We start from the raw sequence: 24,932 nt of genomic DNA on the forward strand, positions 1-24,932 counted from the left end.
ATGAGTGCTTATTAAGGCTATATCTGAGGTTTGCAAATATATAAAGAATACATAATGAGCTACATACTCTTGGTTGTTACTTAAGCTGAGTAATTACATAAATAGGATAAAGTAGAATTCTAGAGAATTAATGACACTTTTATTCATTATAAACACACTTTTATATCAAGCCTTTTAAGCTACACATTTATAGCAATAAAATATGTCTCTTGTATAAAAAGGTGTATTGTGCTTTATTTGAGTCATTAATTGTATGTGGCACACTGGGAAAGTATATCTGCTTAGGGAGCAGAGCCTGGTTTTAAAGTTCATACAAACAAATACTGTATGTGGAATGAGTGATGCAAATTGATGGGTTCATGCTTTGATAAAACACGAAAGAATGTTCATTTCCTTAGTATCAATAGTATGAAAACACCAGCAACAGCATCATTTAACTTCCTAACTCTGCCATTAGAATTAATGAGGATATATTTACACAGTATATTTCTGGGGTTACTCACCATAATTACTGCATCTGGCTCATATGGGACCTTGTAATTCTTTGCAATCTCAATCAGGTATTTCTCAATCAGGATTCTAGGAGGTGCAGCAGCACTTAATTTGTGCATTAGCTATGAGAAGAGAATTTATTTTAATTAAAATACATATATAATTTTGTTCTTTCATTTAGAAACTTATTTCAGGCATGATTCTACTCGTTCCCTGACTTAAAAAAAAATACCTATATAGTCTTGACTGGAATCCTGCTAACTTTAACATTGAACCCTGAAGGGGTTGCATCACCATTTATCAATATATTTTGATAACTACTCTAATTAAGTCAATTTTTAGCTTGTCAACTTACCTTATCACTGACTGTTCCAATCTGATTTGTACGACACAGATTACCATACTCTTTGCTGTATTTATGGCATAATTGACTGGCCACCTGTAAAAATATGCTCAGTATTAAATAATGTTGATTAAAAGAAAAGAGAAAAACGCCTAATTCTCCAGTTATTTTATCATTACATTTAACCAAACCGTTTAAATTAATGCCAACATTATTATTAATGTTACACTAGAGTCAACACAGCAAACACACAGTGGCGGAACTACCGGGGGAGCAGGGGGTGCAAGCGGGCCAGGGCCCGCACCCCCGCAGGGCCGAAAATATGCGCATGGAGGGGGGCGGGGGACCCGGCTGCACGTCACACACCAGGGCCCGCCCCCCTCTAGTTACGTTACTGCAAACACATCCTAATTACAGTAGGCATCAGTCTGTGCTCACACTAACATGTCAAGGCACAGAACTGTATGCTAGTAGGTGCATACACAAGATATTCCCCTCCTTCTTTAAGCAGAGAAATACAGTTGTGATTGCTATTGATATCTTAGACTGAAAATAAATTAACATAGCAGTCTTAGGGGTTTTATATCAAATATATCAGTTCAGATCACGGAAGGGCAAATGTTAGGCACATCCCAGTGATTACAATCATTTAATTGATTACCCAAATCAGTGCTCCTGTTTGCTGAAAACACCAAGGGGCAAATTCACTAAAGTGCGATGTGGCTAACGCTGGCGAAAATTTGCCAGCGTGACGTCATTTTGCCACTTCGCAAATTTACCTACAGTGACCCTGGAGAAAATTCGCCAGCAATGTAGATAGAGTTTTTTTCTGAACGTTACCTCCTTCGCCAGAGTTTACTTCGCCAGGTCAGAGCAGGCGAAGTTCAATAGAGTAGATAGGAGTTAGTAAAAAAAATGTTGAACATTTTTCTAAGTCCCAAAATAGCGTTTTTTTGGGTGATAGGCTGAAAAAGAGTGACGTTTTTTTTTTCCCCCCAAAATTTGTTGACATATGGCACCTTACATATACTGTGGGCACATGTGTAGGGCATTAGAACACCTATATAAACTTTTATTAAGGTTCCCTGGTCTTGTGTAGTGTTCTGTATGCGCTGCAGCATACACATCCATTCAAATTTCAATTTGGCGCCTTTTTAATTAGCCTTCGCTAGCACAACTTCACTTAGCCTGATGAATTAACACTAGCGCAACTTCGCTACCTTTCACCTCCTGAGCGCAGATTTTAGTGAATTAGCGGCGGCCTGGCGAAAATTCGCCAGACGAAGTGTGACGAACGCTGCGCTAGCGCAACTTCCGCAGGTTAGTGAATTTGCCCCCAAGCATGCATGCGCATTGCGCAGTAGAGTGAGAAGCCAAACTACAAAAGTACCTTTGGTCTGGTGGAATTTTCTGCAAATAGAAGCCTAGGGTATCAGGTGAGCTATAATAAAGCACTGGGGGTGCCTAAAATTTGGCACCCTCAGTGATTTGAACTTTCCTTCTCCTTAAAGTTCTATTTGCAGTTCCTGAATAATACAATTGCTCTCCAAAATAAGGCTGTGGGTAAGTATATTACAATTTGTTACAGAATAAGCATAACTTGTACCCAGAATATCTGACCTATAACAGCACACCAAGCTTCAATTGTGAGAGCATAGTGTTAGTTAAAGGACCAGTAACATCAAAAAAAAAATTTAAATTCGTTGGTATACAACGAAAAAAGAAAAGACAAATGAAACTTTAAAATCGCAAAGCCTATTAAGAAAATAAGGAGCGTGGGCAGTACAGAGCGAGCGCTCATGGCACACGACTACAACTCAGATGGTCTATTGGGAATGTTAGCGACTTGCAGGCTACGTCGGGCACTGCCAGCAGCACCAGCCTATAGTAACTTACTTACAGCTGGGATCAACTCACTCCAAGAAAAGGAAGCAACAGGGAACTGAGAGCACCGCACCTTCCCCATTCTGCTGCCCCACAGTCACTGCTCGGGATCCCCGCACTTTCCCTGCCCCATCCAATCTCGGTGGGAAAAGTTTTCTCCTGCTGCCACTCACACTTGCTACTTAGTGGCTGCTGCATATCAGATCTGTGTCTTAGTGACGGCTTCAGCTCAGACCACGCTGTCAGCACCAATAGAGCTCCCAGTTTGCGCAGTGCATAACAGGAGATACTATTGTCCACATCCTAGCACTCAGTAGCAGAGCTAGTGCCCCTAATCGGCAGTCTCTTTGCCCTTAGTATTTTTATAAGCAGGGATATGAGAGGCAGGGGCAGAGAATGTCACCTTTCCAGCTACTGTATATTGCGCTAACCTCCATATTATTTATTGAAACATTCCGAATGTGATGCCCAATTCCTCTCTACTAAGCGCTAGAATGTTGAAAAGTGTGGGGATCTGAGTAGAGACTGTGGGGCAGCAGAATGGGGAAGGTGCTGTGCGCTCAGTTCCCTGTTGCTTCCTTTTCCTGGAGTGAGTTGAGCCCAGCTGTAAGTAAGTTACACAAGGCAGGCTGGTGCTGCTGGCAGTGCCCAATGTAGCCTGCAAGTGGGTAACATTCCCATTGGAAATAGATCCTGGGAGTAGTAGCCGTCTGCCTTGTGCGCTCTCTTTGTACTGCCCAGCCCACGCTCCTCCATATTCTGTCAGAGTGTCAGTAGAATAGCCAGGGAGGAGAAATCAAGCACCGCAGGATGGATGGTCGCCCTGTCGCCTTTTCTGAAGAGGAGGGGAAGCGGAGTTTCGGTAAGTTATTTCTCAATAAAGGCTTTGCAATTTTAAAGTTTAATTTGTCTTGGTGTTTTTTTTGTTGTATATTAACGAATTTTAAAAAAAAACTGGTCCTTTAATGAGAGTCAATTCATTAGTTGCAAGAAAAAAATGATTTGTTTTTCTATATAGGAAAAATAGAATAATTATATCCTTTCTAATTAATTCAGTTATATAAATGAAGATTGAGTGATGCATACTAAGAAGTCTGGAGGCTTTCTTGTAGGTTTTAACCCCCAAATGTGTTAATCCATGGTGCTTCAATGTGGTGTTTTAGCAAATGACATTAATATACTGTATTTAGGCAACTCACTGTCTTCAACTCAGAAACTTCTGACTGGAGGCGTGGTGCAGCCCAGATCAGAGTTGAAACTGCTTCAGCCAAACCAGGGTCCAGTTCCCTGCAAGAGAGAGAGAAGAAAGACTTTAAGCAAATTCTATCAAAATATTATAATATAAATCACAAGTTTGTCCCCTCTGCTTGTATCATTGGTCTTTAGTTTTCCTATATATTATTATTATGGCAAGGTGCAAGGCATGCCCATTTTTCCCACTTGTCCTTATGATTTTAATTTTGTGCCCACATCTTTTATTTTCACAGTCATCAGAATGAGCACAAAAAAGAGTTGTGGGGCTTTCCTGTGTCCTGTTTGCTGTTACTACATAGAAGGGAGGGAGGTAGGACATATGTATCTCCTTTCATACACCTTAGTTTACTCATAATTTAGAAGCACAAGGTAGGGAGCACACAAAAGTCCTGCCTGCTCATGCCTAGGACTCATGCCTGGGGAAAAAATTCTGACAGTTAGTGCTCTTGCATTTGTATCTGGGGCAATAATGAATGAGTTCTTGATACTGCCATTTGGTTAAGAAAGACAATATGGGAGAGTTTATAGCTAGTGCAAACTGGTATTGTGAAGGAAAAAGTTGACTGTATCTGGCAGCCTTCAAGTCCCACCCAAAGAGGAAAAATACCTTTTTTTTTAGATAAGTCATTTCATTTGAAATTTAGTCTTACCTCATAGACTGGATTAAACCAAAACGTGCCAGTAACAAATCACAATATAGTTCCAGGATTTCCATGGCCTCGACAAGGTAATCTTCTCTAATAATATGTTCAACTCTGATCCGCGCTCGATCATCCTTCCGACAAGACAAGTAGTCAGCGATCTCCTTTCTGGCCTTCTGTGCCATCTCAGCTGCAAAGACAGAATTCACACGGACTATGTACCTTGTGCTTTGACCAACATTTTTAACTTATATGGTTCCCCAATAATGCTGGAGACATAGGACACACACCCTCTTTACGCTGTAATGAAATTGGTCTGTCTATGGGAAATGTCCACACAAAGCCTTGGTAAGCGGATCTTTCTAGACCTAGCTTTGCAGCCAAGGCCACAGAACTTCGCTGCCAAAGGGTCCAAACCCTAGCATCAAAGAAGTGGCCAGTATCTGACATCAATTGAGACATACCTTAATGTATTAAATTAGCCTGCAGCTTTATTAAATAATTTAACATAACAACAAATTTACATGTGCCATCAGGCATGGAATTAAACGCAGAACTCGTCTCCAGCTAAAAAGGGAGGCAAGTCATAGGCTACCACTCAACTGGCAGTTGTGTGTCCCTGAAGAAAACGAGGGTATTTAACTACTTGGCATGCCACTAGTAATACTAACATATCATTTGCTCTAATACACAAGCATTTTTAGCCGTGTTTAAGAACTTTGACTGTACAGTGGTCTATACACATATAGCTATACTTGTGCTAACCCTAATTATACCGTATTAAAAATGAACGTGCAACATAGCTATGGTTATACTAATTAGACAATACAAAACTACTCCTACTGTATGCTAATCCTTCTACTGAATGCAGCTGTTATACAAAGAATTTAAACTCCCTCTTAAGTGTTTTACAGCTTTTACACATAGTCATTTTATAATCTGATATTTCACTGGTTTGTGGAACAGATTATGGTAAAACAAAGTTTGAGGATCCTTTGGACAGGTTTGGAGGGCCACATCCAGTCTGGAAACCTTAATTTGGATAGCCTTGTTCTTATTAGTAAGGACTTTTACTGAATGGTGTTTCCCCCTGCGTTCTCATGCCCATCAGTATGAGCCCTTAAGGTGCTCCTTTATTGGTATTCATTGAAGTGCAGTCACATGTTGCCATCCAGAGCAGTGTAAATTGCATGATTACTAGAGACCAATCTCTGATCTCCACAATCCACCAACTAAGGAAAAAAGACTTTGATTATCTTTGCCCTCAAGTATGCGGTAGGAAAGATTTTTATGGGGAGAAAAGTCTAGTACATCCTTGTAACTATAATTCTCACTGATCAATGAATCACACCGGAATTACACACACAAAACACCTATTCATTTCTATAAATTAGGCAAAAAGCATAAAAGTGTTTTTGTGTGTGCTGCAGCTCCAAAGCCTAGACAGCAGCTGTGGAAGGGAAAATATACTGCTGCATATGCATTGCCTTTCCTGCTTCTATCAGTGTGATATCAAACTATAATGTTAATGTCAGATGTGTTCGCTGCAACTTTCCTTTAGAAAAGCAGCAACTGCTAAACTTGAGATTGACATGGTTATAAACCTAACAAGCAAAAATTAAAAATAATTGTGCTATTGTTCACTTTGAGCACTGTGGGTAATAAGGCCCTGCGCCTTTGTTTGTATGTAGATTATATACAGTATATGGTGCATAAGTAAATGGACTTTTACTGAGCCCTGCATAGACTCCTCTTCCTGACATGGTACTGTGTACCCAAACATTTTTACAGATCTGGCACATTTAAGGGGGGTGGAAGTTCAGCCTCAGATGCTTAGAATATAACCAGGATAAAAGATCATTCAGAACTGAAACTTTATTCGGCAGCCAGTAGTTGGGTTACTACACAGAAAGAGAATTGTAGGGTTCTTGAGACCAACATCAGAAAGAGACTAGGCAACCTTGGGCTACTTAGTAAGGCATTTGATGGACCTTTACACTTACTTTTTTTCTTCTCCAGCAGCTTGAGTCGATTAATGGCAAGTCTAAGATTAACACGAAGCCTTTCTGCCTTGAACCCCGAACCCAACATAGTGGAATGTGCTGCAAATGATAAATTAATTATTATTTAATAGATATTTTGACAAAAATCACAATATGTTTTCTCTGATATTGCACGTAAGGAGCCGTCTGACTACACATTTAGGGGTCTGTTTATTATACTGTGTAAAAAAAACAGCGACTTAATATGCCACACATCACCAGGCATCATTGTATAAAAAAATGGTGTAAACAGTAAATCAAGCTGTATTCATTTGTTGTACCTCTGTGTAAAACTCCAGTGTAAATGGAAGCAGTTGTTTGTAAATGCTATGGGAAAAAAAAGATTATTTCGAAAAGTGCTAAATGACTGGATAAAATTAGATTCAGGATAATTTAGAATTTTCGGTCAGAGTAATACTAAATGATTTGTATTTTGCTTTCCCACCAGATCTGTCTATGTTGGACTATGCCCTGTGTTCAATGATAATCAGATTATATTAATAATATACTTTAGTTTAATTTAACTTGTTATGATACAAATATGTTACAATTACAGTTAAATATATAAGTTTTGAACCGGTTTACCTTCTGGTTCCTGACTTCCTAGTGAATGTCTCTGGATTCCTGTTGCTTTGTGAAACTCCCAGCACTGAATCTAACATCTAACCCAGCAGTCAGAGACAAAAGGGTGTTTACCTGAAACCAGAAATACTTGTATGTGACGTGTATTCAGTCAGCTGGCAAGAAAGAAGGGTTTGTGAATGCTGGCAGATTGGCTTGCTTATGTTTATGATAGAGAAACAGGAAGAGAGTCCTGCCCAGTGTGAGCATGGAAGGGTTTATATACTATCCTAGGCCAACTTCAGTAACATGCTTGGCTCTCTTGGGCCTGTATAAGTAAAACATCTGGCGCTAGTTATTGAGAAACACCAAATATTATTATTCTTGCCCCAGAAATGACAGGTCTGTTTAGATCCTGTACCTCAGAGGGCTGTACTGCAGTTAATTACATTGATGAGATAATTTATACTCATTTATACTGCCTATGTATTTTTCACTGTGGCAAATGTAATGCTTGGACCTAGTTTTAAGTAAGGTGATTAAATCTGATATATACACTCACCGCACTCTCCTCAATAGAGGGAATTGTAAACACATGGTTACTTGTGTTTGCTTTGTTTAAAGGAGAAGGGAAGCTAAAGAGGGATTTTATTGCCAATAGATTAGTTGCAATAGTGCAAGCTAGAATGTTATACTTATTCTGTAGAATTTTTTTACCATACCTGAGTAAAAAGCTCTAGAAGCTCTCTGCTTGTTTAGGATAGCAGCTGCAGTATTAGCTTGGTGTGACATCACTTCCTGCCTGAGTCTCTCCCTGCTCACTTATAGCTTGGGGGGTGAGGGTAGCATCTGCCTCAGTGTGGCACAGGGGAATCACCCTCGCTGGGAACTGTGGTTCAAAAACAGTTGAACTTTAGCTGATCCAAATCCCTGTAATAGTTTAATCACATTACATGTTCCTATCATTACATGCTCCTATCCTAAAAATATGTATTGGTTTACTCTTATGTATATATATTGGTTTACTCTTATTCTGTATCTGAGAAGAGTACATAGGCGGTTTGAATATTAAAGGCACAAATTATAGTTTCCCTGAGTTTCTTCCTTACAGACTAACAATGAACCAGAGAAAGATTCCAGGATAAACACTTGCCTGGCCACAAAGCAGTCTGACTGGCTGTATAGGAGCCCAGGCGAGTCACCAGAATAGCAACTACAATGAGGCACGTGAGAAGAATAACCTTACCTGCATCATAACAGGAAGTTGTATCATGTGGTAAGTGCAATGTCATAGTATCACATGAATTCCTGATGTAGGTGTGTGGGTATTTTTCCCTCTGTTATGTTCTTTAATACAATAACCATTGGCAGCATGGTTAAACTTCTGTCCTGTTTAGATATACCTCACAATTAAAGGCCACTATACACATGCATTTATGTAAAGGTGATGATAAAACTTAGGGAGGGTATTCTGCTAATATTTTACAAATAGCAATAAAATGAGTAGAAGAGAAGAACAGTAGTTCTTCTATCCTGTTTTATAACACAAGGGTATGGAGGTGATAAGAAATATTGTAGCCATCCAACCTAATCGACAGAGAAAGAAGTTGGACAAGAATAATGCGGAATGTATAATATTGTTTCTTGAGCAAAAAAGATCAAATATAACCTCTTCTTTGCCCAGCAGCATTCTGAGGCATATGGACAATGTATGGGATTCTGCTTCCCCTTCCAAATGCACCTGCAGATTAGCTTCAGGCAGGCAAAGCTGTTATCAAGGCACATAAAAACACACAGAAGGAAACATATATTATCCTCCTTAAAAGTGCAAGCAAAGCTGGGAACACCTACATGCAATAAATTCAGGGGAAAAGCCTGCCTGCAACTAAAATGTACAATTTAGTCCAAAATGTAATTTTCACATTTACAATCCATTTTCTAAAGTGGAACAGATTAGGCCCACCATACAAGTAGGAACCAAGGTCTCACTGCTAGTATTCAGTGGCACACTTGGAAACCATGGTTTGTCTGTAGGGTTGCCACCTTTTCTAGAAAAAAATACCGGCCTTCCTATATTTTTGCCATTTTTTCCTATTAATAACATTGGCGTCAAACATTATTTTTACCGGCCAGGCCAGTAAAATGCTGGCCAGGTGGCAACCCTAGTTGCCTGCCAAACTGAGTATTTTCTGGGCAGATATAGTATGAGTATAGGTGCAAGTTAGCGTGTCTGTGGATTGGGGGTCTCAGAGTAGTCTTGCTGCCCCCCACACCCTTGGATGACATCACCAGATGTATGATGATGATGATGATGTAATTTCTTGTGTAGTGCAGGTTTTATAGTGGTTATCAAGTAGAAGGTTGGATTGTGGCTAAAGCAGTTGTGAACCAGATAGGTCTGAACCAGTTGCAGGTGGATGTGGATCTGTAAGTCAATAGTGAAAACACAGAGCTAACTTTATAAACCCATTTTCATACATGAGCAGGTTGTGGAACTCTGAACATCCCCATAAATAAAAGTGACACCTTCTAAAGGCAGGGGAATGATAAGAAGGGAGGTAAAAGAGTTTGTTTAAAGGAAGTGGAGCAAAACTTGAACCCAAACAGGTATGCAAAACAACTGTAATACTCCAACACAGAGGCACATCTCACCCTTCTCTCACCACCAGTGCCCACCACTCTGCCTAAACTTTCAGTCCCAGCTATCTGTAAATTCCTGGCAAATTCAACTTGCTGGCAGTTTGTATAGTAGAATGAGGGCAGCTGCCAGAAAACTAACCCATCAGGGAGATATGAGTTCTTATAACTGAAAACGAAACCTAGTAAACTGTGTAAAAAACAAAACACAAATATATGTGATACTTTTTAAAAATATGAAACGAAATAAAAAGATTAGAAACTGAAAATGTCATGTAAATCAGCCGGCAGAGAATAGTCCCTACATACACATCCCACACAAGAGGTTCTGTATCATCTTTCTTTCCTTCATCTTTTTCCCCCTTTCAGTCACATAGTTTGAGCATGTCTCACAGCTGGGGCACTGGACAACCTCCTCCTGTGAGGGGAGAAGCAGAGGAAGCAGTTCATTAAATCTCCTTACTCGCTAAGCTAAAAGCACAATTAATGCAGTCCAGGATGCTCTAAAAATATTATTCTTCCAGCTGACACTTTTTGTCTTTCTGATCCAGGTAACAAGAACTGGAGTGGGGGGCTTTTGAACTGAATTGTGGGGCATACAGAATTATATTTCATTAACATTTGTAGTAATACTACTTGTTGCAGAGCAGCTGAGTATTCTAAACAGCTAGTAACACAAAGATTGGGTTCTGTTTACTAACTCATCACCCGTTAATGCAGCAAACATTTTCTGCATTAACCCTTTAAGTGCCAGCAGAATTTCACATTTTGGTTACGCGAAATGCCAGCTGTTTTTGAAACATTTTGTGCTCTCTCACTTTAGGGGCATTTTCTGAGGGGAAACCTATAGTTTACCTAGGAAAACTATACATTGTTTTTTTCGGTAGAAACTGAGCTTTCTAAATCTGCCTGAGTTTTCATGTATTTCCACCTGTGCAAAAAAATTTATAGTGCTAAATACCAAAAAAAAATGAAAAATTACCATTTTTCATCGTATATCAATTTATACCAGAAAAATATTTCATTTTACGGATGAAAATCCAACTGATTTGGAAAGCCTTATGTCTCTCGAACGTGCCAATACCAGATATGTATAGTTTTAGGGAGATTTAGGACTTCTGTACCTCAAAAACTCCCGGCAGTATATTGCCGAATTTTGAAAGCACTAAGGCAGAAAACGGCATGCTTTAGATTCCAAGGCAAAAACTCCTGAAACCGTAGGTTTACCCCAGAAAACCATACATTTTTGAAAAGTACACATTCTGCTGATTACAAAATGGGTAACTATGTCTCTCTACTCCCAACTACCAAACAGAAAAGCTTGTCTGAACATAGCGGTTTTTCAAAAAAAAATTCAAAATTCTGAAAAATCAATTCAAAGGTTTTATTTTGCTGCTCCGCATATCCCAAACTATATTAGGTACCAAGAAAAAGCACCTGAAATATGATTGCCAGGGGTCCACTGAACAGTTTGATACCCATTATGCATAGGTTTACCAAAGTATCTGGCATTTAGAGACACCAATATGAAGTTGGCACATCCAAATTGTTCAGGACTTTACTTCAGCTACTGAGAAATCAACACATTGACTGCATTTTTTGTGGGGTAAAAACACAGAAATATATGTTTACCCCCCAAACCCATATATTTTTGGAAAGTACACATTCTACCGAATCTAAAATGGGTACCCATGCCTTTCTGCTCCAAACTACTGAGTCGCAAGGCTTTCCCAAAATTGTCGGTTTTGGTGAAATATGTGAAAATTGCCTCAAACCTTCAACTTCCCAGCACCATATCACCCATGTATCATTATGCACTAAGAAAAAGAACCCTAAATATGATTGCCATGGTTCCTCTGAACATTTTGGTGGCCATTGTTCATAGGTTTACCAAAGTATCTGGCATTTAGAGGCCCCAAAATGAAGTTAGCGCATACAAACAGTCCCGTGGGTAACTTCAGCTAATGAAAAATCAACACATTGACTGCATTTTTGTGGGGTAAAAACACAGAAATATATGTTTACCCCCCAAACCCATATATTTTTGGAAAGTACACATTCTACCGAATCTAAAATGGGTACCCATGCCTTTCTGCTCCAAACTACTGAGTCGCAAGGCTTTCCCACAATTGTCGGTTTTGGTGAAATATGTGAAAATTGCCTCAAACCTTCAACTTCTCAGCACCATATCACCCATGTATCGTTATGCACCAAGAAAAAGCACCCTAAATATGATTGCCAGGGTTCCTCCAAACAGTTTGGTGGCCATTGTTCATAGGTTTACCAAAGTATCTGGCATTTAGAGGCCCCAAAATGAAGTTAGCGCATACAAACAGTCCCGTGGGTAACTTCAGCTAATGAAAAATCAACACATTGACTGCATTTTTGTGGGGGTAAAAACACAGAAATATATGTTTACCCCCAAAACCCATATATTTTTGGAAAGTACACATTCTACCGAATCTAAAATGGGTACCCATGCCTTTCTGCTCCAAACTACTGAGTCGCAAGGCTTTCCCACAATTGTCGGTTTTGGTGAAATATCTGAAAATTGCCTCAAAGCTTCAACTTCTCAGCACCATATCGCCCATGTATCGTTACGCACCAAGATAAAGCACCCTAAATATGATTGCCAGGGTTCCTCCAAACAGTTTGGTGGCCATTGTTCCTAGGTTTACCAAAGTATCTGGCATTTAGAGGCCCCAAAATGAAGTTAGCGCATACAAACAGTCCCGTGGGTAACTTCAGCTAATGAAAAATCAACACATTGACTGCATTTTTGTGGGGTAAAAACACAGAAATATATGTTTACCCCCAAAACCCATATATTTTTGGAAAGTACACATTCTACCAAATCTAAAATGGGTACCCATGCCTTTCTGCTCCAAACTACTGAGTCGCAAGGCTTTCCCACAATTGTCGGTTTTGGTGAAATATCTGAAAATTGCCTCAAAGCTTCAACTTCTCAGTACCATATCACCCTTGTATCGTTACGCACCAAGAAAAAGCACCCTAATTATGATTGCCAGGGTTCCTCCAAACAGTTTGGTGGCCATTGTTCATAGGTTTACCAAAGTATCTGGCATTTAGAGGCCCCAAAATGAAGTTAGCGCATACAAACAGTCCCGTGGGTAACTTCAGCTAATGAAAAATCAACACATTGACTGCATTTTTGTGCGGTAAAAACACAGAAATATATGTTTACCCCCCAAACCCATATATTTTTGGAAAGTACACATTCTACCGAATCTAAAATGGGTACCCATGCCTTTCTGGTCCAAACTACTGAGTCGCAAGGCTTTCCCACAATTGTCGGTTTTGGTGAAATATCTGAAAATTGCCTCAAAGCTTCAACTTCTCAGCACCATATCACCCATGTATCGTTACGCACCAAGAAAAAGCACCCTAAATATGATTGCCAGGGTTCCTCCAAACAGTTTGGTGGCCATTGTTCATAGGTTTACCAAAGTATCTGGCATTTAGAGGCCTCAAAATGAAGTTAGCGCAGACAAATAGTCCTGTAGGTAACTTCATCTAATGAGAAATCAACACATTGACTGCATTTTTGTGGGGTAAAAACACAGAAATATATGTTTACCCCCCAAACCCATATATTTTTGGAAAGTACACATTCTACTGAATCTAAAATGGGTACCCATGCCTTTCTGCTCCAAACTACTGAGTCGCAAGGCTTTCCCAAAGTTGTCGGTTTTGGTGAAATATCTGAAAATTGCCTCAAAGCTTCAACTTCCCAGCACTATATCACCCATGTATCATTACGTACTAAGAAAAAGCACCCTAAATATGATTGCCAGGGTTCCTCTGAACATTTTGGTGGCCATTGTTCATAAGTTTACCTAAGTATCTGGCATTTAGAGGCCCCAAAATGAAGTTAGCGCATACAAACAGTTCCGTGGGTAACTTCAGCTAATGAAAAATCAACACATTGACTGCATTTTGTGGGGTAAAAACACAGAAATATATGTTTGCCCCCCAAAACCCATATAGTTTTGGAAAGTACACATTCTACCGAATCTAAAATGGGTACCCATGCCTTTCTGCTCCAAACTACTGAGTCGCAAGGCTTTCCCACAATTGTCGGTTTTGGTGAAATATCTGAAAATTGCCTCAAAGCTTCAACTTCTCAGCACCATATCACCCATGTATCGTTATGCACCAAGAAAAAGCACCCTAAATATGATTGCCAGGGTTCCTCCGAACAGTTTGGTGGCCATTGTTCCTATAGGTTTACCAAAGTATCTGGCATTTAGAGGCCTCAAAATGAAGTTAGTGCATACAAATAGTCCTGTGGGTAACTTCAGCTAATGAAAGATCAACACATTAACTGCATTTTTGTGGGGTAAAAACACAGAAATATATGTTTACCCCCCAAACCCATACATTTTTGGAAAGTACACATTCTACAGAATCTAAAATGGGTACCCATGCCTTATTGCTCCAAACTACTGAGTCGCAAGGCTTTCCCAAAGTTGTCGGTTTTGGTGAAATATCTGAAAATTGCCTCAATGCTTCAACTTTCCAGCATCATATCGCCCATGTATCATTACGTATCACAAAAAAGTACCCAAATTGTGATTGCCAGGGGTCCTCCAAACAGTTTGGTGCCCACTGTGCATAGGTTTACCAAAGTATATGGCATTTAGAGGCCCCAAAATGAAGTTAGCACATACAAATTGTCCTGTGGGTAACTTCAGCTAATGAAAAATCAGCACATTGTCTGCATTTTTGTGGGGTAAAAACACAGAAATATATGTTTACCCCCCAAACCCATACATTTTTGGAAAGTACACATTCTACAGAATCTAAAATGGGTACCCATGCCTTTCTGCTCCAAACTACTGAGTCGCAAGGCTTTGCCAAATTTGGCGGTTTTGGTGAAATATCTGAAAATTGCCTCAAAGCTTCAACTTTCCAGCATCGTATTGTCCATGTATCATTACCAGCATAAAGCATCCTAAATATAAAACATATGGGTCTACTAAATAGTTTTGATGCCCAATGTGCATAGATATACCAAACTATGTGGCGCACAGAGACCCCCAAATGACAATATGTATAGACATTTTCACGGCTGACGCGCTGGCTGCTGCAACATAACCACCCGGTGTGTGTATTATGCGACATTAGACCACCTAACAGTACAGAGACCCCAGAAAACCATATATTTTCAGAAAGTACACATTCTGACAAATCCAATATGGGTAAATAAGTGTTTCTACTACAAACTGCCAAACTGCAAAGCAATGCTGAACATAACGGTTTTTTATCAAATTTCGGAAAATCGTCACAAAGCTTGAATTTTACCCCATTATATGCCCCACATTTCGTAACTTATCAGCATAAAACATCCTAAATATGAACGCCAGGGGTCTACTGAACACTTTGATGCCCAATATGCATAGATATACCAAATTATGTGGCGCACAGAGACCCCCAAATGACAATACTGTATATACATTTTCACGGCTGACGCGCTGGCTGCTGCAATATAAGCACCTGGTGTGTGTATTATGCGACATTAGACCCCCCTAACAGTACAGAGACCCCAGAAAACCATATATTTTCAGAAAGTACACATTCTGACGAATCCAATATGGGTAAATAAGTGTTTCTACTACAAACTGCCAAACTGCAAAGCAATGCTGAACATAACGGTTTTTATCAAATTTCTGAAAATCGTCACAAAGCTTGAATTTTACCCCATTATATGCTCCACGTTTCGTAACGTATCAGCATAAAACATCCTAAATATGAACGCCAGGGGTCTACTGAACACTTTGATGCCCAATATGCATAGATATACCAAACTATGTGGCGCATAGAGACCCCCAAATGACAATAGTGTATATACATTTTCACGGCTGACGCGCTGGCTGCTGCAATATAAGCACCTGGTGTGTGTATTATGCGACATTAGACCCCCCTAACAGTACAGAGACCCCAGAAAACCAGATATTTTCAGAAAGTACACATTCTGACGAATCCAATATGGGTAAATAAGTGTTTCTACTACAAACTGCAAAGCAATGCTGAACATAACGGTTTTTATCAAATTTCTGAAAATCGTCACAAAGCTTGAATTTTACCCCATTATATGCTCCACGTTTCGTAACGTATCAGCATAAAACATCCTAAATATGAACGCCAGGGGTCTACTGAACACTTTGATGCCCAATATGCATAGATATACCAAATTATGTGGCGCACAGAGACCCCCAAATGACAATACTGTATATACATTTTCACGGCTGACGCGCTGGCTGCTGCAATATAAGCACCTGGTGTGTGTATTATGCGACATTAGACCCCCCTAACAGTACAGAGACCCCAGAAAACCATATATTTTCAGAAAGTACACATTCTGACGAATCCAATATGGGTAAATAAGTGTTTCTACTACAAACTGCCAAACTGCAAAGCAATGCTGAACATAACGGTTTTTATCAAATTTCTGAAAATCGTCACAAAGCTTGAATTTTACCCCATTATATGCTCCACGTTTCGTAACGTATCAGCATAAAACATCCTAAATATGAACGCCAGGGGTCTACTGAACACTTTGATGCCCAATATGCATAGATATACCAAACTATGTGGCGCATAGAGACCCCCAAATGACAATAGTGTATATACATTTTCACGGCTGACGCGCTGGCTGCTGCAATATAAGCACCTGGTGTGTGTATTATGCGACATTAGACCCCCCTAACAGTACAGAGACCCCAGAAAACCATATATTTTCAGAAAGTACACATTCTGACGAATCCAATATGGGTAAATAAGTGTTTCTACTACAAACTGCCAAACTGCAAAGCAATGCTGAACATAACGGTTTTTATCAAATTTCTGAAAATCGTCACAAAGCTTGAATTTTACCCCATTATATGCTCCACGTTTCGTAACGTATCAGCATAAAACATCCTAAATATGAACGCCAGGGGTCTACTGAACACTTTGATGCCCAATATGCATAGATATACCAAACTATGTGGCGCATAGAGACCCCCAAATGACAATAGTGTATATACATTTTCACGGCTGACGCGCTGGCTGCTGCAATATAAGCACCTGGTGTGTGTATTATGCGACATTAGACCCCCCTAACAGTACAGAGACCCCAGAAAACCAGATATTTTCAGAAAGTACTCATTCTGACGAATCCAATATGGGTAAATAAGTGTTTCTACTACAAACTGCCAAACTGCAAAGCAATGCTGAACATAACGGTTTTTATCAAATTTCGGAAAATCGTCACAAAGCTTGAATTTTACCCCATTATATGCTCCACGTTTCGTAACGTATCAGCATAAAACATCCTAAATATGAACGCCAGGGGTCTACTAAATAGTTTGATGCCCAATGTGCATAGATATACCAAACTATGTGGCGCACAGAGACCCCCAAATGACAATAGTGTATATACATTTTCACGGCTGACGCGCTGGCTGCTGCAATATAAGCACCTGGTGTGTGTATTATGCGATATTAGAACCCCCTAACAGTACAGAGACCCCAGAAAACCATATATTTTCAGGAAGTACACATTCTGACGAATCCAATATGGGTAAATAAGTGTTTCTACTACAAACTGCCAAACTGCAAAGCAATGCTGAACATAACGGTTTTTATCAAATTTCGGAAAATCGTCACAAAGCTTGAATTTTACCCCATTATATGCTCCACGTTTCGTAACGTATCAGCATAAAACATCCTAAATATGAACGCCAGAGGTCTACTGAACACTTTGATGCTCAATATGCATAGATATACCAAACTATGTGGCGCACAGAGACCACCAAATGACAATAGTGTATATACATTTTCACAGCTGACGCGCTGGCTGCTGCAATATAAGCACCTGGAGTGTGTATTATGCGACATTAGACCCCCCTAACAGTACAGAGACCCCAGAAAACCATATATTTTCAGAAAGTACACATTCTGACGAATCCAATATGGGTAAATAAGTGTTTCTACTACAAACTGCCAAACTGCAAAGCAATGCTGAACATAACGTTTTTTTATCAAATTTCTGAAAATCGTCAGAAAGCTTGAATTTTACCCCATTATATGCCCCACATTTCGTAACGTATCAGCATAAAACATCCTAAATATGAACGCCAGGGGTCTACTGAACACTTTGATGCTCAATATGCATAGATATACCAAACTATGTGGCGCACAGAGACCACCAAATGACAATAGTGTATATACATTTTCACAGCTGACGCGCTGGCTGCTGCAATATAAGCACCTGGTGTGTGTATTATGCGATATTAGAACCCCCTAACAGTACAGAGACCCCAGAAAACCATATATTTTCAGAAAGTACACATTCTGACGAATCCAATATGGGTAAATAAGTGTTTCTACTACAAACTGCCAAACTGCAAAGCAATGCTGAACATAACGGTTTTTATCAAATTTCTGAAAATCGTCACAAAGCTTGAATTTTACCCCATTATATGCCCCACATTTCGTAACGTATCAGCATAAAACATCCTAAATATGAACGCCAGGTGTCTACTGAACACTTTGATGCCCAATATGCATAGATATACCAAACTATGTGGCGCACAGAGACCCCCAAATGGATATATAGTAGATAAAATTTACAAGGCAAAACAAAATAAGGCAGTAAAGAGTGAAATGAAAAAAAATCCAATAAAACCACAAAAATCAATGTTTTTTTTCCAGAATAGTGTTATCGGCCGTCAGAATCACAGTTTGAATATTTTAGCTGGGCCATGTTAGGGCCAATAAACTCCACTGTGCTATCCCTGCACTGTCCTTATACGGCTAGAAACAAGTGAACACAACATATGCAGAGCTGAAAATGCAATAAAATGGCTAAAAATGCAATAAAATGGCTAAAAATGCACCAAAATACCCAAAATTGCAATATAATCACCGAAATAACCCCCCCCAATCCCCAAAAATGTATGTGTAAGTGTGTGTAAGTGTGAATCTAAGTGTGTATTACTGTAATAAGTGTGTGTTGGTGTGTTTGTGTGTGTAATTGTTGCACTAACCTGAAAAAATCGCTGGAGACTGTTGCAGGCAATCAGGAAGAGCCCCTGGAAGACATCTGCCTCGTGGTTCCTGTCTGTGTGCTGTGGGGGCCGAGATCGACGATCCGGTGCAGGCTGCAGCAGCAGGACACGTAAGTAACACGTGCCTGCTGCTGTTTTTGGGCCCCTGGGCGATCGCGCCCCAGGGGCCACTCGATCCCCTGCTCTGCTCGTTGCCTAGGGGCAGGGGATCGAAGCGGAACGGAGCGAGCGGCTCTAACAGCCGCTCCTCCGTTCCAGAACCCGGAAGTGCTGCAGAACGTAGAATCTACGTTCTGTGGCATTTCAAGTTACTTTTCCACAGAACGTAGATTCTACGTTCTGTGGCACTTAAAGGGTTAAAAAAAGTGCAGCTTCTGTGTTTACTAAAGTGCAAAATACCAAATTTGTGTTGCAAGAGCTGATGTCATTAGTGCAAGAATAACAGCTATTTTTAACATTATTTCTGGCAAATTCTACTTTTTTGTTGCCCATTACATCATCTCCATAGCCTGCTATAAATATTTCATGCTTGCTTTATTGTATAAATATTTTTCTTGCACGCTGCAAAAGACAATACAGGTATGGGATCTGTTATCCGCAATGTTTGGGACCTGGAGGTTTTTGCCTTTCCGTAATTTAAATCACCATACCTTAAGTCTTCTAAAAATCATTAAACAATAAATAAACCCATCAGGATTGTTTTGCCACCAATATGGATTCATGCAGCTTAGTTTCCATGAAGTACAAGGTATTGTTTTATTATTGCAGAGAAAAGGGAGTTCATTAAAAAAAATAGACTTCAAAATAGACTCTACTGTATGGGAGATTGGTTTCTTGTAATTCAGAGTTTTCTGGATAATTGTAATCCCATACCTAATTAATAGCTTATAATAATTACTGATAAATAGCACTAGTAAAATTATAATTGCCAATTTTTTAACATATTAGCAAACGAACAATGCAAAACCGACACATCAGCTGATGGTACTATTGACTTCTATAGCATCTCTGCAGGTTTTAGGTGGCAGTTTTCTGTTCAGATTTTCAAATTGTTTGATATTGTTTGATCTGATGAATCTCATAAGTATTGGTTTAGAAAACTCAATCACAAATGCATTCAAGAGTTACTTTTTGTGCCGCATATTTTGCATATTGCAGAAAAAAATCACAAATGTTATGCCCCTTAAGGCTCTTACACACGGCCGTTACGACCTGCGCTCCCCTGCGTTCCGTCTTTTGGCGTTCAGCCGCAAGTCATTATTTGAAATGGGGCTGTACTCACTCAGGCGCGTGTAGGCGCCGAACGCAGGTTCAGACGCAACATGCTGCATTTTTCCTGCGTTCGGCGCCTACACGCGCCTTAATGAGTACAGGCCCATGTCAAATAATGACTTGCGTCTATTCCTGCGCTCCCCTGCGGCTGAACGCCAAAAAACGGAACGCAGGGGAGCGCAGGTCGGAACGGCCGTGTGTAAGAGCCCTTAATGTCAGTTGTGCATTATTTTCATTTGATTTGCTAATTCTTAATGAATTTGCCAATAATATATTGATAATTATCATTCTTCTCCAGGTAGACCCACTAATTACACAGGTAATTGCAGAATTTTTCAGCCCTTATTTCTGACACCTGAAATTATCTAACTCTAACATGCTGCAGAAAATGTTTGGGAATTTTCATACGAGTTGCGCAGGGCATACCATGGAGCTCATCAATCAACACAGGGTAAATTTGAACCTGGCAGTAACCCATGGTTACTAATAAAATTTTTGCTTAAATTGTTCTTCCTGCAGCTGGCGGAAAACATATATTTACTATTCATTTGCCATGGGTTTCCCTGTGTTGATTAATGAGCCCCAAGGTGTGCGAGCACTATGAACACTGGGGAGCCCAAATTTCAACCAAATTCTTTATAGTGCTTGTGGCCTGCTATTCACATTGCCCCACTAAAGCTTTGATGCAAGTATAGAGCGCATTTTTTTATAATCAGGTTTTTGCACTTTGAACCCCTTTATAAATGAAACTTATACCTAAATACTAAAATGCCCATTAGAGTTCAAGATGATGCAGCGTATTTGCCTTGGGGCAAATTTGAATTCCCTTAATAATAACTACCCACAGTAGGAGTTCTCTCCCAGTGTGAAGAGCATGGTACTTGCTTAGAGCATTTTTTTGGGCAAAATAAATTTGTTGGCCCGTTTCTTGCAGAAACCTGTGGCATGACCTGTGATTTTAGCACTGGCTGCTGTAGGCAATGCTTAATTTAAGAGGGGTGAGGGGAGGCACTTAGACATCCCCCATTGTTCCTGCCATTTACATGAGCTAAATTAGTTTACTTGAGTTAAATAGAAATAGAACAAGCAGCCCACATCAGAGCCCTGTTTTCGAGGTAGAAAAAAATCCCCAAATATCTCTCTCTAGCTAGCTAAATGTGACTTGCTTTCCAATTGTATACTGTATGTATGTGCAAATGCCAAATTTCCCTCATAGTGTTTATGTAGTGAGCACTTGACTTTGGGACGTTTGCTGCTCTATGCACCTTGTGTCAAATTAAGAATTTCACAGTGTTTTGGACAAAAAGGCAGCCCTGTTGGTAACACTTGCCATAGTATAGAGCTCTCCTGTGTCTTGGGGTCTGAATTACATAATATGTTCCATCCTGCCCCTATGAATAGACCAATGCAGTGTTCCAGGGGTAGATTGTTATTTGATTGTATATATATTATATATACATATATATTATGTATATATATATTTTCAGCATGTATTAGGAATTTGACAGACTTGTGAACATTGTTTTCTCTGTATGATTTTAGGAGGACAGGTTTATCCAGTGAAGTATATGGCAGCCAGAGGGCATGTTAACTAGATGTTTTGGTTGGGGCTTTGCGCTCTTGGCATCTGATGCTAAAAACAGTACAATATAATATTACAATCTTAATCAAATCAAAAGTCTGTGTTTGGAACTTTATTTGCAATGTTTTATATTGTCATTTTACCATTTACCCAATATCGCCAAATTTTCAAAACACACAAACACACTTATATATTTCTCCAGCGATATATATTATGTCTTTAAGTGACCCATTTACATTATGGGTCACTCGCTACCCCCTTGGGAGCCCCTAATTCCAACAGCCCCCCCCATGGCCACAGAGTTGAACCCCTTATGCTGTACTTGAGGGGGAAAATGGTGACCTGAAGTTAAACCTTGATACATTAAGGACCTCCTAGAACAAAAAAAAGAATCTCTGTGACCTGTTGGATGTTCATTTGAATTGACGTAAATAACAGAAAATAACATCTTCTCAGATTTGATCTGATTGTAATTCAGGCAATCATAGAGAACATTTTTTCATCTTTTAAAAACTATAGTCAAAAACCTTTTTTAATGTTATTTATTATTTGGAAAAGGAAACAGTGAGCTCTTGGTTCATACACAGGATGAGTATTTCCTATGCAATTAAAACTCAGTAAGAGTTCCCTCACAGTATAATATGGGTTATAGTAAACCTAGGAGTTTAAGTGCAATCCCACATTGTGCGCCCTAGGTAGGTGCCTCTTCTGCCAACCCCTAGTTCTGGCCCTGAGTGCAATTACACTATGGTAGAAATACAGGGTGTCTGGGGAATGGGGAAATGAATGAACTGGGGGGTATGGCAGAGAATACTCAGCAGTTGTTTCCCTCATTCACTTTAATAAGTGAAGGCATCATGTTGCCCTCATTGTTCATTCTGCTTTGTGACCACTAGAGGGCTCTCTCCACATGCATAAAAGTTTGCAAAACCTAATATTCAAACCTCTGTTCTGGAAGGCAGTAAGAGTTGGTTTAGAGGCCTAAATGCTTATGCCTATTCTTGGGCCCTTATTCTTTGCTTTACTGTATATAAGATGATATACTTCATTTTAACATTTGTTGTACAAGAAGAGACAGGAGAAGGCTTCATCCTCCTCCTGTATTTACTATTAGGCCTATTTGTACTCAAATAAATGGGTGTCTGTCAGTGTTACTGTAAGTACTGAAGTAGCTTGCACACACTGCATGAGGCACCAAGCCTACAATGTCAGGGTGCCTGTGTTTGGGGAGCACTGTATGGGATCTGTAAATATTAGAAAAAGCTGTCCGATAGAGTCTGTTGAGGGAGCTGATGGTGATGGCAGTGCCAGGTGATATTGATTCTCATCTAGCTATATATAATTACGGTAATTATATCATATAGGTAATGTTGTTATCCAGTATCGGACTGGCCTGGCGGGACACCAGGAAAATACCCGGTGGGCCCCGACCTTCAAGGGGCCCCGCCGGGCCAGACCCCCAATTGTAATAATTAAAAAAAAACGTAGCCAGGTGCCGTCTGCGCGCCGGTGTGGGACAACACCAAGGGGGAGCGCGGCTCTGGCGCCGCAGCAAGGGGAGGCGGGGGCCGGGGGGCCCAGGACAGCAGTCCCGGTGGGCCCCAGGCCCCCCAGTCCGGCCCTGTTGTTATCTGTTGAATGTGGCATTGTTGAATGTTATAATTTTGAATGTGGCATTGTAAAGTGATCATGGAATCCACATAGTATGGGAACAAAGTGTTAAACTAAGAAAAAAGCAATCCCCCTAGTTTACAAAGGCTGTTTGTTTGTCTTAATTGCTTCTTAAAATTATATTATGCTTATTGTAAGCCTAATTCCCCTTAGCTATGATAAAATGCATGGCACATTAAGTTCCAGGCTGTGTGCTGTTGTGATAAGATCTTTTTAGATGTGAATACTGATAATAATGTAAGCATGAGTAGTTTCAAATATATTTGTTGAGTCCCCCCTACTAAACCCCTATTCATTTCCCCGTGACAATGGATTTGGGCTTGGTCAAAACTTTTTGTCTCTCTTTCTATTTCCAAAATGTTGCGAGGTATGGAATAGCGTGCACAGTATAATGGCATGGAGAATGTAGTATGGCAAGCAGCCAGGGCCGCCATCAGAAATCACGGGGCCCCACACAACAAAATTTTCTAGGCCCCCTTGCCATGCCTCCCCTAACCATGCCCCCCACCAGGTCATATGGACATTGATGGTTCAGGGGCCCTGCATTGATGGATATGGGGCCCTTCCTTGGGAGGATCAGGGGCCCTGCATTGATGGTTCAGGGGCCCTTCCTTGTGGGGATCTGGGGCCCTTCCTTGGGGGCTTCAGAGGTCCGCATTGGGGCTTCAGGGACCCGCATTAGGGCTTCAGGGGCCCGCATGAGGCTTCAGGGGCTCGCATGGGGCTTCAAGGGCCCGCATGGGGCTTCAAGGGCCCGCATGGGGCTTCAAGGGCCCGCATGGGGCTTCAAGGGCCCGCATGGGGCTTCAAGGGCCCGCATGGGGCTTCAAGGGCCCGCACAGGGGTTCAGGGGCTCACATTGGTGGTCAGTGGCACTGCATGGTGGGATCAGGGGCTCACATTGGTGGTCAGTGGCACTTACCTGCAACTGGGGGTCTCCAGTGACAACGTCTCCTTCTCCTGTGCAGTCTTCTTCTTCCTCCAGCGGTGTCTTCCGCGTCTTCACCATCTCCAGGAAGCAGTTCCGTCTCCAGGAAGAAGCTCCTTCTCCAGACGCGTCTTCAATCTTCTATGTGCAGGCGGCAGGCTGCCGGCGGTTTCAATAGAGTTGCGCCGGTGCGTACTGACGTCATGCATACGCACGGGACGCAACCAATGTAAATTTCGACGGTGAAATTTGTTAATTGCGGTGTGGCCGGGCCCCCCTCAAAGCTAAAAATCCTCTGGGCCCAGGAGGACTGTCCCCCCTGTGACCCCCTGATGGTGGCCCTGCAAGCAGCTGAGTCATAGTGGGTAGGCGGACACTGGGAAAATACCTTGTGGGCCCAGGACCTCCCAGTCCTGAAACCATCTGTACTCCCCTGACCTCTTCTCCTGACTGTATCCACAATGGAGAATTCAAGGTAGAGTGGGAAAGTGAAGGGGGTTGTGGTTTCATTGAATAACCTCACACTGGGAAGGGGGCTTTGGGGGGGTCCC

The 24,932-nt window shown here is 40.7% G+C and overlaps 1 protein-coding gene across 4 annotated transcripts in view; it reads right to left on the minus strand.

Moving 5' to 3' along the window:
* Positions 1-24,654, minus strand: part of XB5993342.S (provisional ortholog of IST1 factor associated with ESCRT-III S homeolog) — a 32,890-nt gene extending 8,236 nt beyond the window's left edge. The window contains exons 1-9 of one of the 4 annotated variants that reach the window (XM_041561153.1): positions 24,376-24,654; positions 10,164-10,272; positions 7,940-8,106; positions 7,242-7,352; positions 6,618-6,716; positions 4,624-4,804; positions 3,919-4,006; positions 848-931; positions 504-614 (exon numbers count right to left, since the gene is read on the minus strand). In XM_041561153.1, coding sequence (XP_041417087.1) covers positions 504-614; positions 848-931; positions 3,919-4,006; positions 4,624-4,804; positions 6,618-6,705 — 552 coding nt within the window. In that variant the 5' untranslated portion in view covers positions 6,706-6,716; positions 7,242-7,352; positions 7,940-8,106; positions 10,164-10,272; positions 24,376-24,654. Of the gene's footprint in view, positions 1-503; positions 615-847; positions 932-3,918; positions 4,007-4,623; positions 4,805-6,617; positions 6,717-7,241; positions 7,860-7,939; positions 9,209-10,163; positions 10,273-24,375 lie in introns of those variants that run through there. The other 3 variants (XM_041561152.1, XM_041561154.1, XM_018260526.2) reach the window with 3 other exon arrangements.
* Between the last annotated feature and the right edge of the window lie 278 nt (positions 24,655-24,932).

This window comes from Xenopus laevis, chromosome 4S (assembly GCF_017654675.1).
Source record: "Xenopus laevis strain J_2021 chromosome 4S, Xenopus_laevis_v10.1, whole genome shotgun sequence".
Classification (NCBI taxonomy): domain Eukaryota; kingdom Metazoa; phylum Chordata; class Amphibia; order Anura; family Pipidae; genus Xenopus; species Xenopus laevis.